The sequence below is a fragment of the Aquarana catesbeiana genome, linkage group LG06, assembly GCF_042186555.1.
Source record: "Aquarana catesbeiana isolate 2022-GZ linkage group LG06, ASM4218655v1, whole genome shotgun sequence".
In the NCBI taxonomy this organism is placed as follows: Eukaryota; Metazoa; Chordata; class Amphibia; order Anura; family Ranidae; genus Aquarana; species Aquarana catesbeiana.
The window spans coordinates 336,292,031-336,309,355 of NC_133329.1; the positions used below are offsets into that span (position 1 = coordinate 336,292,031).

The 17,325-nt window shown below is 44.9% G+C and overlaps 1 protein-coding gene across 1 annotated transcript in view; it reads left to right on the forward strand.

The window, feature by feature from the left end:
- LOC141148076 (dynein axonemal heavy chain 11-like) overlaps positions 1-17,325 on the forward strand; it is a 1,034,097-nt gene that overhangs the window by 616,806 nt on the left and 399,966 nt on the right. Inside the window, exon 57 of the mRNA XM_073635228.1 lies at positions 2,248-2,410. Coding sequence (XP_073491329.1) covers positions 2,248-2,410 — 163 coding nt within the window. The remainder of the gene's footprint in view (positions 1-2,247; positions 2,411-17,325) is intronic.

Sequence of the window (17,325 nt, forward strand, 5' to 3'; positions counted from 1 at the left end):
AATAAACATTTCTCTAGAATTTCCAAACTTATTATATACTTCTGGAGTAAAAAAATCTAATAGGTTATTATCTATGGTATTAAGGTTTGAACAAACTCACAGATACAGATTTAGCCACTCTGGATGGTCTGAGGAGGCCTGTAATGCACGCTTCCTCTGGACAGTGGTCTGAAGAGGCCTGTAATGTTGCACAGTGCTCTAAATGGTGGTCTGAGGAGGCCTGTAATGCTGCACAGTGCTCTGGATGGTGGTCTGAGAAGACCTGTAATGCACATAGTGCTCTGGATGGTGGTCTGAGGAGGCCTATTATGCAGCACAGTGATCTGGGCGGTGGTCTGAGAGGCCTGTAATGTTGCAGTGTTCTGGATGCCGGTGGTCAGAGGAGGTCTGTAATGCACACACAGTGCTCTAGATGGTGGACACTCTGAGGGATAGCCTGTAATGCACAGTGCTCTGGATGGCAGTGGTCACTGGTCAAGGTCAGAAGAAGCCTGTAATCCTGCACATTGCACAGTGCTGAATGTTAATTGTGGTCTCAGGTCTGAGGGATGGCCTGTAATGCAGTGGTCATCAACCCTGTCCTTGGGGCCCACTAACAGGCCTGGTTTTATGTATTACCTTGGGGAGATGCAGACTAGAATACTGCAATCACTGAGCAGCAAATTATATCACCTGTGATGTATTTCAGTTATCTTGCAAACCTGGCCTGTTAGTGGGCCCTGAGGACAGGGTTGATGACCACTGCTGTAATGCACAGTGCTGTGGATGTCTGTGGTCAGAGGAGGCCTGTAATGATGCACAGTGCTGGATGGTGGTCTCAGGTCTGAGGGATGGCCTTTAATGGACAGTGCCCTGGATGCCAGTGGTCAGAGGAGGTGTAATGCACACACTGTGGATTGGACAGATGGTGGTCTGAGGGGGGCCTCAGGCCTGTAATTGTAATGTACACACTCACAGTGGGTGTTCTCTGCTCTGCATGGTCATCGTCGTGACTCATGAGTCGGGAGTGGAACTCTCGTGGGAACTCGGGAGTTTTGTAATGCACCGTGCTGCTCTAGACAAGGTGTCTGAGGACTCGGAGGCCTGTAATGCTGGCTGCAGAATCGCTTGCTTGCTGGGAACGAAAGCAGGAGGAGCTCTGTGGAAACTGTAAATTAGTTCAGTCCCTGCCTGACATTTTTGTTTAGTTTTCGTTCATTAACAAACACAGAATTCATTTTCATCATAGTTTTGATCAGTGGACGAAACTGTGGTGTACTTTTAGTTTTGTTTTCGTCACTGTAAAAATGCTGCTGATGTACATTTTGACAAAAATGTTTTAGTTGACGAAATTAACACTGCCAAAGCTTCTAAACTCAACTCCATAAAAGCCTATAGGGGTTGATTTACTAAAACTGGAGAGTGCAAAATCTGGTGCAGCTGTGCATGGTAGCCAATCAGCTTCTTACTTCAGCTTGTTCAATTAAGTTTTGACAAAAAACATGGAGAGCTGATTGGTTTCTATGCTGAACTGCACCAGATTTTGCACTCTCCAGCTTTAGTAAATCAACCCCTATGTTTCCATGTACACATAGGCTTTTAGCAGAGTTTAGGAGCTGCAGCGTTTAGGTAAGGTTAAACCTCCCTCTCCTAAGCTTGGAAGAATCGTGTTCAGGATAAGAACAATTTGACTATTGGCCCGCGGGAAAAAACAAATCGTGAAAAAATCACGGCAAAAAACATGATTTGCCACATTTTGCCGTGGTCAGGAGCTGCCAGTGGACCTGTAGCTTTAGAGGGAACTTCCCTGCACTTTTGTGAGACTTTCTTATACTTCTAGGAAGTAACACTTTTTTTTTACATTTTAACTGCTTTGCAATATGACAGTGACAATCAAAGGTGAAGGTATGTCTTCATAACACACAGTGACACATTTACAGTAGCAAATAAATGTAGGTATTTTCTTTATAGCAATATTATTTAGGTTTTTTTATACTGAAGAATGCATGGAACTTGTTTACGCGACTGTGTGCATAGGCACATTACAATTAATGAGCTGTATTTTAGCTCAGTAAAAAAAAAAAAAAGCTGTACTGATCTTTTTAAGCTGCAGTGTGCAAGAGGCCTTATGAAGCCATGGAATGCTCTATTGGATGTTAAATACTTTGAGGCAGGTCTCCTAGAGCAATTCTTCAGTCTTTAGCTTGGTTAAACACCAAACCACCAAATTATTAAAGCAAGATTTTCTTCTTCCTTCTGATGTTACAGCTGCCGTATCAGTCGAATTCTGGAGTTCCAATATGGAAATGCTCTGCTGATTGGAGTTGGAGGTAGTGGCAAGCAAAGCTTATGTCGCCTGGCTGCTTTCCTTAGCTCTCTTGAAGTTTTCCAGATAACTCTTCGTAAAGGTTACAGTATCCATGATCTCCGGGTAAGACAGTCAACTTACAAGATCTTTAATGCACAGGATACTTAATACCAATAAACGCAGTTGTGTGTCCATTTAAAATCATTAAAGGGGTTGTAAAGGTAATTTTTTTTTACTTTAAAAATAACAAACATGTTATACTTACCTTCACTGTGCAGCTCGTTCTGCACAGAGTGGCCCCGAACCTGCTTTTCTGGGGTCCCTCGGCGGCTGTCTCAGCTCCTCCCCGCAATAACTAACCACCTTAATGCAAGCTCCCTCGCATGGTGGTTCGTTATTGCGGGCGCGCTCCCGTGATACATCCGGCGGCTATAGCCACTCACTGTATCACTCAGCCCCGCCCCCCGGCGCGCCGCGTCATTGGATGTGATTGACAGCAGCGCGAGCCAATGGCTGCGCTGCTTTCAATCCATCCACTATAGCCAATCAGCGACCAGGCTGATCGGCTGAATGGAGGTCGGGAACGAGCAGGCGAGTTTTTGAGGTGTCAGGTAAGTAAAACGGGGGGGGCTGGGGGCGGCGGTATTATCAAAAGTTTTTTCACCTTAATGCATAGAATGCATTAAGGTGAAAAAATGTATACCTTTACAACCCCTTTAAATGTAACTAATAAAAGTATGTGAATTGGACTTGTTATCCCAACATTTCATATTCTTGGTACGTGTCTATTGTACTATTTTCTTGTATGAAAACAGCATTCTGTTCTCTTTGCATTGTTTTCTTTACCTAGCGATCCTACTAGTCCCTCTGATTTCCTTTTTCAAACTGACCACACTAGGCATTGAAGCACATCTATCCCAGCATAGTCAGTTTTATTCTTTGCATTCTACTCGGAAGCACAGCCTGCCTGTACTCCAATGGTCAAACATGTACTGACACATTACCCTTGTACAGCTCTTCACTAGGAAGATCAGTGTACTGCTGTTCCTCTGCCTCCTGCTGACACACCTCCTTGCAGTCTCTGCCCCCAGCTCTCTAAGCCCCTTATGTGGCTGAGAACAGAGGTCATATGATTACTTATAAAAAAGGTATTTATAATGTTCTAATTTTCAGTTGGTGACTGAGGACAAAGAGGGGGCAAATGCATTAAATACCTTGTTTCCCCGAAAATAAGACCTAGCGTGATTGTCGGTAAAGGCTGCAATATAAGCCCTACCCCCCAAATAAGCCCTAGTTAAAGTCCTTGTAGGTCTTATTTTCAGGGTAGGGCTTATTTTCGGGGAAATAGGGACTAGGGCTTATATTGCAGCCATCACTGACAATCACGCTAGGTCTTATTTTCGGGGGAAACAGGGTATCTTCTACAGCTTTTTTTTACAAAGGAAAATGAAGGAGCTCAAGTCCTTAATAGGGATAGTACTGACAAAGCCCTAAATGATTCACAATGTCTCACAAGACATGGTCCAGGAACATTTAGACCGGTTGGCTTACAACCAGGGTTCCTCAAAGAGTTGAGCTCTGTTATACCTAAGCCACTGGATTAGCATAAGGCCAATGTGGTGCCTATATTTAAAAAGGGGTTAAAGTATTTACCAAGTAACTACAGACCAGTTAATTTAAAGGGTAACTCCACTTTTTTGTGCAAACAAATAGCAAATAAAGAAAAAATAATATGGCGTGTACAATTGCAATACAAGTCATATTGTAATTGAATATTGTTAAAAATTACTTTTCCTTTTCGATCTGCAGCCGCTGTAATTTTCTATAAATGCAAAGCAATATGGCTACATTGAGTTGTTCTGTACACAGAATGTGTACTGACCACTCCCCAGAAACATTGTTTCCTGCTTGTGTGATTGACTCACCAATTTTCCCAGAAGTCTACCAAGTCAGATTTCAGGCATTCACTGCAACAGAAATGTTATTTTTTGCTGAGATATTTCCAATAGGAACACGTCTAAAGGGATGCGGGCCCAGCAGATTTACTCATTAGTGCTCTGCAGCTGCCACAGCTGACAGATAATTATGAGACCACTCCCATTAGACCCACTCAGCCCAGAGGCACAGACAAACACACATGGATTTCTTCAGAATAACAAAATGTAGGAATCTACAACAAAGGTTGTTATAATCCTTGCAATGTACATAGATCACCCAGGGGGGAATGTTTTTTTTGTCAACAAAAGTGAAGTTATGCTTTAATGTCTATAGTCAGAAAAATACTTGAAAATTTAACAAAAGACCACATAGAAGAGTTTTTGCTAGATTTGAAGCAACAGTCAGCGTGAATTCACAAGAAAAACAAAGTTTCCAAATAAATGTGATTTCTTTTTATTAGGAGGTAAGCAAAAACTTAGAGGAGTGGCTGTGGACATAGTTTACTTTTGATTTTGCTAAGATATTTGAAACAGTACTCCAAACATGGCTAATGTATAAGGTAAAGTCTACAGGCTTAGAAAATTCTGCTTGTAAATGGTTAGAAAATTGGCTGAAAGATTTTTCAGAGTGGTGATTAATTATTAATACTCTGAAGGGTCTAAGTTGTTAGTTGTGTACCCCAAGGTTCAGTATTGGGACCCCTAATTTTAGCATATCTGTTAATCATATAGAGTGGGGGGATCAAACGTACCATGTCAGTGTTTGTAGATGACACCAAGCTATGTACTGGAAAAATGTCCTTACAGAATGTCTCCAACTTACAAGCTGACCTCAATGCACCATTTAATTGGGCAACTAAGGCTGGCCATACACAGTGCAAATTTCACACAAGCAGTGTTGACAGGGGAGTCAACAATTGTCTTCTCTTGGCGGGGGCAGGCAGGGGTTGCTGTACCTGCTAGCAGAAGACTGATTGTTGTGATTATTGCTAGCAGCTATAGCAGTCACTAGCAAAAATTGCAAGAGAATCCAGGAGGCTGGTTGTACCCAAGTGAATAATTCAATCAACTTGGGTACATTCAGCCTGCCCATTAACAGTTCGAACCAGCTAATATTTGAACCGTGTATGGCCTGCCTTAGTAGCATTTGAATTTAATGTTGATTAATGTAAAGTTATGCACTTGGAGTCTAAAAACATGCATGCATCATATATTCTAGGAGGACAACAGCTGGGGGAGTCAATGGTTAAGAAGGATCTGGGTGTTCTGGTAGATTATAGACTTAGAGTAGTTGTAAAGGCAGCCTTTGTCAAGTAAAAGAGTGGATTTAGCTGGAGTTCAGCTATGAAATTTCAGCACCTTGTGGCTCCTGACCCCAACATTGCAAGGGTTGAATGTTCTAGGTTTCAATGCTCAAATAGGTAGGTAGGTAGGTAGGTAGGTTTTAAAATAGAGGAAAAATTACCTTATTTCTTGCTCCCCAAACTGCCAGAACTATGCAGAGCAGTGACTTCAGCAAGCCTGAAAAGAAGACTTGTAATATTAGTGTAAAGGAGGGAAGTTCCCTGCATTTGCATGTAGTGCTTCTTTTTTCTTTTTAAAGGATATGTAAAGGTTAGTTTAAAAAAAAAACATGTCATACTTACCTCCTCTGTGCAGTTGGTTCTACACAGAGTGGCCCCGATCCTCCTCTTCTCGGGTCCCTCAGCGGCACTCCCGCTGTGCTCTCCTACTGGCCCGGGGCGGGGGAAGGAGGAGGAAGCCGAGCTGTGATGAATTTGCCACGGCCCAGACTCCCGGAAGTGGGTAGGGACAGGATATCCGCTCCCCCCAACCCCTCCCCCGAAAAGTGCCAAATGTGGCACTGGAGGGGTGGAGGAGACAAATAAGCAGAAGTTCCACTTTTGGGTGGAACTCCGCTTTAAGCTCTGTGCCCCTGTTCCGTCATTTTGTTTGCTGAAAGTCATAGCCCTGGCCTACTATTAGTAATTTCAACTTGTGCCTCTAGCTCAGCGTGTTTCAAAGATTCAAAGACTCCTTTCATAGAATTGGCCAGGGGTAGTACAAAGAGATGATTGATCAATGTATTTACCACCCTTCCACCCCCTCCACCCCCTCCACCCCCCTCCTGACTGCCTCCTACAAGTGAAAATGGTGCACCACAGATGCTTTGCATTGAGGTGTGGCAATTTTACCACAACATTACCGAGTTTGAGAGGTGGCATCACTTGCCAAACACACCCAAGAAAGTGCAAACCTCCTCTCACTATCCTCTGAAAAGTGTTATCCTCTTCTTTCATTGTTTTTTTGCATCTCAGTCCTTCTGATCTTCCGCAGCTTCCTTGCAGCTACTTATTGCCTACATGCATTAACAATGATGGCTGCATGGCACTTCTCAGGCTGGGTTTGCTAATGGTGACAACAAGGGACCATGCAGCAAAATGTGCATTGAAATGACAATTTTGTAGTGTCCATCAGAAAGAAGTCCGAGTGATGGGGTGACTAATAAATAGCACAATTGGAAGACAAGAGACAGAATGCTGTCACCCTATCACTGGAAGCGCTTAAACACAGATCTTCAAGCCAGGATCACTTAGTATTTTAACAAAAGACTCAGATTTAAAAATATAAAAAAAATACTTTTGCATGTTAAAGCTAATATGTTAAAGCTTACATTAAATTTTAAAAATTAGGTTTGTATATACTTTAATTCACCACAGCTTATACCTGATAATTCACTCGCAATAAAATGCATGATAATATATACCAAGCTTCTGACGTACTGCACCAATTTACATTATACTAGGGACACATCTTTCACTGGCTTCCAAAGCTCCAAACGGGTGAGCATTCTTTCCCATTATTATATGCTACACAAACAATGCCATTTCTAGCACTTCAGTGCAATTAAAATGGTGGCAACGAGACTTCTCTGGTGTAAATAATTCCTGAAAGTAATTCTTTGCTTAATTATCCATTTGCAAATATTGTTTTTCAAAACAGTTTGCAGGTCAGCGCAGAATAAGCAGTGCCACAATTACAGAAAACAAATAAACCAATTTCTTAACTCATCCTTAATTGCTGCAGAGGTCTCCACTAGCTGATGGAAGGGATGCAACAGTTGCCATGGTTTCCAGTCTTTACATGGTAACTTTGTTACCAGATAGAGCCTAATTCATAACTCCTAGTTGTTGATTTGTAAGCTGGGAAACAGCTACTGATGTATTCATACTAATACGTAATGATTTTTTTTAAAAGGGTCAGCCCACCCAAAACTTAGCCTTGGCAGGTTTAATTGGCCTGCATTTTTTTTCATTTCTGAGAGATTTCAGTAGCAGGTTCTTGACACTGTAGCTATGTACATGCTGCTCACTTGGCTATGGATGCTCTCCACTCCTATCAACTCTGCTTAATATAAAATAGCTGAAAACACAGCACAGGCAATGACATACTGTTTTAATAACTTTGAGAGGTGGGTGGATGTGGGAACTCAAATGTAGTGATTTCACCTTTAGGGTTTCTAGAATGAAGTTGCTGGCTGGCACCTACCACAAACTAAAATATACACCAGCCATAACTTTATGTCCACTAACTGGTTAAAGTGTTACTAAACGCACAACAGTAAAATCAGTCTGTATATGCAGTAAAGCATGCTTGTTATACTCACTGTGGAACCAAAGGGGTTAATCCTCTGCATTGTGTAAAAAAATATGTTTTATCCTGTCTTCTCTGATTCGCCCATTCTTCCACAGTCCCTAATCCATCTCCTGATAGAACAGAGCATTGAAGGCACTTTGCACATGCTCAGTTTGGTGTGTATTGCTAGAGAGTTTTTTTGTTTTTGTTTTTGGGAGGGTGCATGTGATCAGTACAGGGCCAATCAGCACTGTCCAGATAGAGGGTCAGGGGTCCTGGAGCCCCATAGGACAGTGGAAGGAGAATGAAAACTCCTCCTACAAGCTTTAGCCAGTGCTCGGCTGGACACTGGTAGAAGTCAAAAGACTGCTATATAATACTGATGAGAAAACATAGTTAGTTATAATTACTAAAATAATTGCATGTTCATGTTCTGTGTTTTATAGGAGACCAGATATAGTGAATGCAGGGTCCTGGGTTTAGTAACACTTTAAGTGTACCCATACTCACCCATGTTCACAGCCAAAAGAGCCTACAATGGCTACATGAACATCAGAACTGGACCATGGAGGAATGGAGGAAGGTGGACTGGTCTTATGAATCATGTTTTATTTTACATTATTATTAATATATTACAGGACTTATATAGCGGAAACAGTTTGCGCAGCACTTTACAAACTGAGGGCAGACAGTACAGTTACTATACAATTCAATACAAGAGGAATCAGAGGGCCCTTTTTATTATAGCTTGCAATCCAAAACGGAGGGTCAAGTGATACAAAAGGTAATAACTGTGGGGGATGAGCTGATGGAGAAGATAAAAGTTTAGTTGTTATGTGAAGACAGGATAGTTTTCTCTAATGAGATGGGTTTCCAGAGATTGCCTAAAGGTGGACAGACTAGTAGACTAAGGTACTTCCTCTAAATACATTATCATAGAATACACATTATAACACTGCAGTGCCTCCTACTGGTATAGATAGGTATAATGCATGTATATAGTTCTCAATATAGAAAGCTACTTGCTCTTGCTTCTTCCAACAGGAAGAAGGCAAGCTGGTGGTGGCAGTGTGATGCTTTGGGCAATGTTCTGCTAGGAAACCTTGGGTCCTGGCAACCTTAGATTCTAAATCAAGGGCAAGAGCTGTCACTGACAATTCTCGATGGCCTGTTATTGAAAGCTCCATGCAATACAATTCATGATTAGTACTTGGGAGGGATGAACTCGGGCATATTCAAACCTAGTCTGAACTCACCTGATGTCAGAGAAATCACACAGCAAGCACCCGTCTCCATGCAGCAGCTGCCAATCCTCGTTCTGCTAATGCCAAGGTGCATGCACGGAACCATAGCCAGAGACAAATGAGATCCAGGGTGGGCATGCACAATGGCACCTCTGTGCGAATGCTAATGCGCGCCCGCGAGTGCCAAAGCGCTAATGTGCTAACGCGCATGCGCCAATGTGCCGGGGTGCTAATGTGCTAATGCGCATGTGCCAATGTGCTAAGTTGCTAATGCGTATGCGCGTACGCACGTACGCTGGCGCGAATCCTGGCACACAGCACCCTATATAAACAGAGAGTCTGCCTAGCATCAGTGCTGGATTGTCTTCAGCTTGTTCCTGTGTTCCTGTTGTTAGTCTGCCTGATTGACCTTGTTCCTGAAAACCCGGCTATCTTCTGACCATTCTCTTGGATCTCCCCTGCCTGCTGAACCTGCCTCTACCTGCAATACTGACCTTGGCTTGAACTTATGATTACAGCTCTGCCTCCTGATTCTGTACCCTGCTGCCCGTCTGTTGCCAACCCCTGCCTGTTCCTGACTACGGTTTTGCCTTCTGACTTGGTACCCCGCTGCCAGCCTGTTGCCGACTCCTGCCTGTTCCTGATTCTGCAGTTGATCCTGATCTGGCTCCCGCTGAGCAAGTTTGGTGATCAGTTTCCACATCTCCTCAGCAGAGGTTCCCATATCTCCAAGTACAGGCCTCCTGTCTGCAGGCACCGGCACCCTTTCGTTGCCCTCGCACTCCATGTACCCACCACCAGGGGTGCTTGGACCGGAACCGTGCAAGAGGCCACCCTTATCATTTCGGGCTCCGCTGTAAGGTACGTGACAGTACAATCCAGCCACATGGAGCCCGAAAGGGGGGCCTCACCCATGGAAGCACTGTGCCAACAGATCGCAGCCCTTACCCAGGCAGTCCAGGGCCTACAAGATGGCTATCGTCAACTTGAACAAAGAGTAGAGTCGCTATCTCCAGGCACCTCAGCACATCTGACAGCCACGGCACCTCCACCCTCTGCTCCTGCAACATCAGCATCGGTCCCCACAGTAGTGGTGCCACCTCCAGAACCTCGGGTCCCTACTCCTGAGAGATTCTCGGGAGATCGCAGCATGTTCCATGCTTTCAAGAATGCGTGCCAGTTATACTTCCTGCTACAACCACGCACCTTCTCTTTGGAAAGCACTAAAGTGGGGTTTATCGTCTCACTACTCCAGGGTGAACCCCAAACATGGGCTCACCGCTTGATGGAACAAGCCAGCCCTCTTTTGAATTCCATGGACTCTTTCCTGGATGAAATGGCTAAGTTGTATGATGACCCCCAGCGTACCACAACAGCGGAAGCCAGCCTTCACGCCCTCCAGCAGGGGCGCAGGCCGGTAGAGGACTATGTAACTGACTTTAAGCGGTGGAGTTCTGATACACAATGGAATGATGCCGCTCTCCGCTACCAGTTCCGTCTAGGACTCTCTGAAGCACTTAAGGATGAGCTGGCTCGAGTTGGGGTCCCCAGTGCTTTGGAAGATTTGATCCAGTTATCCATCCAGATTGATCGTCGCTTAAGGGAATGAAGATCTGAGAGGACCAGCCAATTTCGTACCATATGGATGCTGCCCAAATTACCTAGCAGTCCATCTGTTCCTGCTTCTTCACTACCTACCGCCACTACTGAAGCCCCAGAGCCAGTGCAGATAGGCCTGCTTCGCTCACCGCTGTCACCAGAGGAGAAGCAGCCTCGTCGTCAGAATAACCTCTGTCTGTATTGTGCGGGAGCTGGCCACTATGCAAGCATGTGCCCCAACAAGACCCGTAAGTGTGACTCCCCTCCTTACGATTCTTGTGCATTGACTTTGACCAGATCTGCTCACATTGCTGTTCCTGTCTCACTACAGCTTCCAGAAGGGGCACTCCGGGTCCAGGCTATAATTGACTCAGGCGCCTGCAGCTGCTTCATCGACCATGCCTTCGTCCAGCAGCACAACATTCCTCTGCAACCCAAACAACAGCGACTCTCCATACAGCTAGCTGTTTGGTCAGGCATCAAATCAGGACCTATTACCCATGAAACTCAACCTTTGTCCGCGGACATTTTGCCTGATCACCAAGAACTGTTATGCCTTGATGTCATCTCCTGCCCATTATTCCCGATCATTCTGGGAATGCCCTGGCTGCAAGCCCATAACCCCCAAATTAATTGGATTACCAGCCAGGTGATTTTCCAGTCCTCCTACTGCCTCCAGAACTGTCTCAAGTCCTCCCACCATGTAGTTCCAGTCATCGGCTGCTTGAAATCCGTATCTGAAACCCGGAAACTCATCCCATCTGTATACCATGACTTCCTGGACGTGTTCGACAAACAGAAGGCAGATACCCTACCCCCTCACCGGGTTTACGATTGCCCAATTGAACTGTTGCCTGGGGCAGAAATCCCTTTTGGAAGGATCTTCCCTCTTTCAGAGCCTGAGCTCCTGGTCCTTAAAGAATACATCAACGAGAATCTTAGGAAAGGGTTCATCCGACACTCCTCTTCTCCAGCTGGTGCAGGAATATTTTTAGTCGAGAAAAAAGAGCATTCCCTTCGCCCATGCATAGACTACAGGTAATTGAATAGAATAACAGTCAAAAATCGCTATCCTCTTCCTCTGATCCCAGAGCTTTTTCAGAGACTCCGTTCTGCAAAAATATTTACAAAACTAGACTTACGAGGTGCCTACAACTTAATCAGAATTCGTGAGGGGGATGAATGGAAGACGGCTTTTCGGACACGTTTTGGTCACTTCAAATATCTTGTTATGCCATTCGGACTTTGTAACGCACCAGCCACTTTTCAGCATTTTGTTAATAACATCTTCAGGGACTTCCTAGACTTATTCATGATTGTTTATCTGGATGACATTCTGATATTTTCAATTTCTCTAGAATTACACCGTAGCCATGTGAAGCAAGTTCTCCACAGACTGAGACAGAACGGATTGTACGCTAAAGCCGAGAAATGTGAATTTGAACGTCAGACCATTCATTTTCTCGGCTTGGTAATATCAACTGGGGGTGTGGCAATGGACCCTCAGAAAGTCTCGGCTATAGTGTCCTGGCCACCTCCAACCAACAAGAAAGGGGTACAACGTTTTATGGGGTTTTCCAATTTCTACAGAAATTTATCAAAAATGTTTCTGGTATCATAGCACCTATTACACAACTCACAAAGAAACAAAACCGTTTCCAATGGACTGAGGCAACTCAAGCTGCTTTCGACAAGCTAAAAGGACTATTTACCTCCGCTCCAGTATTAAAGCATCCTGATCCTGCTTTGCCGTACATCCTGGAAGTGGATGCTTCTGAGAGTGCTGTAGGGGCCATCCTGTCCCAGCGTCAAGGACCTAAGTCTTTAATGCATCCCGTGGCTTTCTTCTCCAAAAAATTAGGGTTATCGGAGAGAAATTATGATGTGGGGGACCGAGAACTGTTGGCAATAAAATCAGCCTTGGAGGAGTGGTGGTACCTCTTGGAGGGAGCAGCACACCAAATATTGATCTTCACGGATCATAAAAATTTAGAATATCTCAGAACTGCCAAACGCCTCAGACCCAGCGAATGCTACCGGGATGGGCTCTTTTTTTTTCACGCTTTAACTTCCATATCACTTACCGGCCAGGGTCCAAAAATGTCAAACCCGATGTGTTATCCCGCATGTTCACAGAGACCGAAGTTTCATCAGCTCCAGATACTATCCTGCAAGCTGGAAGTTTTCTGTTAACCCAATCCGATTTTGTATCGCAGATCCGTCAGGCATCCCTGAGAACTTCCTTACCTCCAGGCAGGAACCTGCAAGAAAGAGATGGGCTTTACTGGCAGGGAAATAAAATATTTGTACCACAGGACCTGCGCACTACCATCCTACAGGCCTGCCATGACTATCCTTTGGCGGGTCATTTCGGGGGGACACAAGACTATGGACTTAGTTCAAAGACATTTCTGGTGGCCCAATCTAGCAAAGGATTGCAGGGATTACGTTAGTTCTTGTTTAACCTGCCTCAAGAATAAAAACAGTAAAAACAAGGCTTGGGGGTTACTAAGACCGCTGCCCATTCCTGAAAGACCATGGGATAAGATCGCAATGGATTTCATTGTTGAGCTTCCTCCTTCTAAAGGATTTTCATCCATCTTTGTGGTGGTTGATCGTCTTTCTAAGATGGCACATTTTATCCCCATGAAGGGGACTCCATCAGCAACAGAGACGGCCGGGGTGTTCATTAAAGAAACTGTTAGGCTTCACGGAATTCCTGGTGACATTGTTTCTGATCGTGGGGTACAGTTCACGTCAAAGTTTTGGAAAGCATTGTGTGAAGCCCTGGGTATCAAACTCAGTTTCTCCTCAGCCTACCACCCCCAGACCAATGGGCAAACTGAACGTACCAACCAAATGTTGGAGCAATATCTACGTTTTTCCTCCTTCACCCAGGAAGATTGGGCCTCACTACTGCCCCTGGCAGAATTTGCATTCAATAATTCCACCCACTCTACCACAGACCAGTCACCCTTCTTTTCCAATTATGGGTTCCACCCCTCTTTTTTGCCAACACTAGTGGCGGACTCTCCTTTGCCAGCTGCCCAGGATAGACTAAACTTCCTTGTTACCAACAATCAGGTGTTGAGAGAAACCATCTCCAAGGCACAGGAAAATAGTAAAAGATTCTTTGATAAAAGAAGAAGGGGGGAACTGGACCTGAAAACTGGTGACCGTGTGTGGCTTTCAACAGCAAACCTGAAACTGGCATGCCCTTCCAGGAAACTGGGACCCAGATACTTGGGACCCTTCCCAGTTAAGAGGAAGATTAATCCGGTAGCATTTGAACTCGAACTTCCTGACTCATTTAGGATCCACCCTGTGTTTCATGCTTCGCTACTGAAGCCTGACGTAGTGAATCCCTTTCCGGATCGTGAAGTGGGACCCCCAGAAGCTATAATGGCGGATGGAGAAGAAGAGTTTGAGATTGAAGCCATCTTGGATTGTAGGAGACGACAGGGGCAGAACCAATACCTGATCAAGTGGAAAGGTTTTGGCCCGGAGGAAAATTCCTGGGAACCTGAGACCAATCTCCATGCTCAGAGACTGATACAGGCCTTTCATCGTTCCCACCCAGAGAAGATGGCTCAAATGGGCATCCGGAGGCTGCCCCTATGGAGGGGGCAATGTCAGAGAACTCACACAGCAAGCACCCGTCTCCATGCAGCAGCTGCCAATGCTCGTTCTGCTAATGCCAAGGTGCATGCACGGAACCATAGCCAGAGACAAATGAGATCCAGGGTGGGCATGCACAATGGCACCTCTATGCGAATGCGCGGGCGCGCTAAGCGCTAATGTGCTAACGCGCATGCGCCAATGTGCCGAGGTGCTGATGCGCATGTGCCAATGTGCTAAGTTGCTAATACGTATGCGCGTACGCACGTACGCTGGCGCGAATCCTGGCACACAGCACCCTATATAAACAGAGAGTCTGCCTAGCATCAGTGCTGGATTGTCTTCAGCTTGTTCCTGTTGTTACTCTGCTTGATTGACCTTGTTCCTGAAAACCCGGCTATCTTCTGACCATTCTCTTGGATCTCCCCTGCCTGCTGAACCTGCCTCTACCTGCAATACTGACCTTAGCTTGAACTTATGATTACGGCTCTGCCTCATGATTCTGTACCCTGCTGCCCGTCTGTTGCCAACCCCTGCCTGTTCCTGACTACGGTTTTGCCTTCTGACTTGGTACCCCGCTGCCAGCCTGTTGCCGACTCCTGCCTGTTCCTTATTCTGCAGTTGATCCTGATCTGGCTCCCGCTGAACAAGTTTGGTGATCAGTTTCCACATCTCCTCAGAAGAGGTTCCTATATCTCCAAATTCCAGCCTCCTGCCTGCAGGCACCTGCACCCTTTCGTTGCCCTCGCACTCCCTGTACTCACCACCAGGGGTGCTTGGACCGGAACCGTGCAAGAGGCCACCCTCATCATTTCGGGCTCCGCTGTAAGGTACGTGACACCTGAGCTATGCTAAGGGCTGTGGGTTCGGACTAGAATCTGAACATGCCTGGGCTCATCACTACTGGTGATTATACGATCACTGAGTTGAGGAGAAGCACAAGCTGCCAAGATTTCTTCCCTATTCCAGGCTGAAACTGAAAAATAGGCCTGGCATATAATACATTACAGCCTTCACTGTGTTTTCTAAGCTTATTATGGCAGTAATACAATATTCATGTGTTTATGTCACTATTAACCTATCGTGAACCAGTAAAACATTTTGTAAGCTATGTTGCATCAAAGCAAATACAGGCCCACTAACCCTTCTGGCTACTTAGAGAATTGCCAGTCTGTGCAGAGCTTTTTTTACAATTCCTCTAAGTATTCCCAATTAAACAGATTTTTGTAATAATTTTGAGGTTCAGTATCACTACTAATACTATTCCCCGGTTTTAGTCTGAACATGCCCTGATACCGCTACTGATCTAGCATCTGAAACCATAAGGCCTCATTCACACAGTCATGTGTGTCTACCCTAGGGGACATGCACCCTCACCCACACAGCTGTCAAATTGGGACCATCGGTTGTGGTAGTATAGCTGCTGCATCCTATTAGACATGAATGGGATGCCTGCATGTGGGTGTGCAGAACACTTGTGCATTCTTTGCATGCAAGAATGTCTTTTACATGGGTATAGGGATAGGTATGTCCGTGTGAACAAAACAAGACCTTCAAGAGAAGATGCAATCAGCATTAAACCGACTCGAATGCCTGCTTTCCCCTTAGGGTCAGGGCTGGCTGTCACACTCTTGTGATACTGAAATTCTCTAATAACACAGGTACAGTCACGGAGGCAAGTTCCTTCCCTAGTAAAAAACACACAGTCCATAGGCTGGCTTCTTATTAAATTTCAAGTTATTTAGGCAGAGCTCACAAGTGGAAAATACAGAATCCATATACACCTTTTTCTAGGACAGGGCCCAGCACCCCACAGACACTAGGCACACCACCCTTTGCTCTACAATCAGAGCCTACTTCATTGTTGAGCATCATTCTCTCTTCATTCTCCAGCCCAAACACAGACCCATAATGCCAGGTCAGGTTCGGCTGAAAGATTTACATCCAACAAAGCAAATATTTTCCTTATTTCAGAGTGACTCAGGTGTTTACTCTGTCTCTCTTATAGAATTTACGCCTAAACTATCTTCCCCAGGTAACTTTTGCTTCCAATTGGAGGACATTTTTCCCAAGAAGTAGTTGAAGTCCCTTTTGCTAGCCCATTTCAATGGGAACCCTTCTCTGCTTGCTCCACAATTCAAGCTCTCCTGCCTTAACTCGCTCGGCCTGACTATATATATGTTATCCTTAGGGGTCTAAAATGACAAGACCATTATCAGCAATAAAAAGACAGGACCTCCCCTTACAAATAGAGATACAGCTGGAGCAGTTCCCCTACTGTAGAGGGTGGTGATACCGATTTGACGAAACTACGTAAGGTCTTGTTTATACTAGCTGTTAAAGGGGGAGGCATAAAATCACATGGTCAAGTCATAGTTTTACTGCCCCTAGCCACTCCCCCTTCCACTGCAAAGGCAGTGGAGGGGTGTGCACATATGTTACGATGCTTTGAATCATGACATGGTAAAAATTATCCTCACTCTCATATTCAGCAGATAGCACAGCCTGCTGAACGTGACCCATTAAATTGAATGAGGGCACCCAGCAACTGCGTGCAATGCACTAGTGTGTGGTTAAGGGGTTAAAGCAAGCAGTGAGGAGACAATACAACACCTCCTCACCACCTGTCAAGTGCAGATCGCTTTTCAGAGAGCAACGCTAATGTACATTAGCCCTAACAGTCTACTGAGGTAAATTATTGGATGTTGAAGCTGAATGCTGCTTGCAGTACATTTTTGGTGGATTGTTAGGTACTGTACTTTTTAGTGCATGTTGTCTTTACTGACACTGATCAATCACTATGTGTATACATTAAAGGCACAGTGACACATTTGATTTTCAATCCCACCTCTGCCTGACCAAAAGAATCTTATAATCCATCAATTACAGTAATTAATACCTCTGTGAGGACACCTCATATCTCACCTGCTACATGGAACAGATATGATAATCATACTTGATTTGTGTAGCAGAATCTGACAGGTTATAGTGAGGTGGGCCAAAA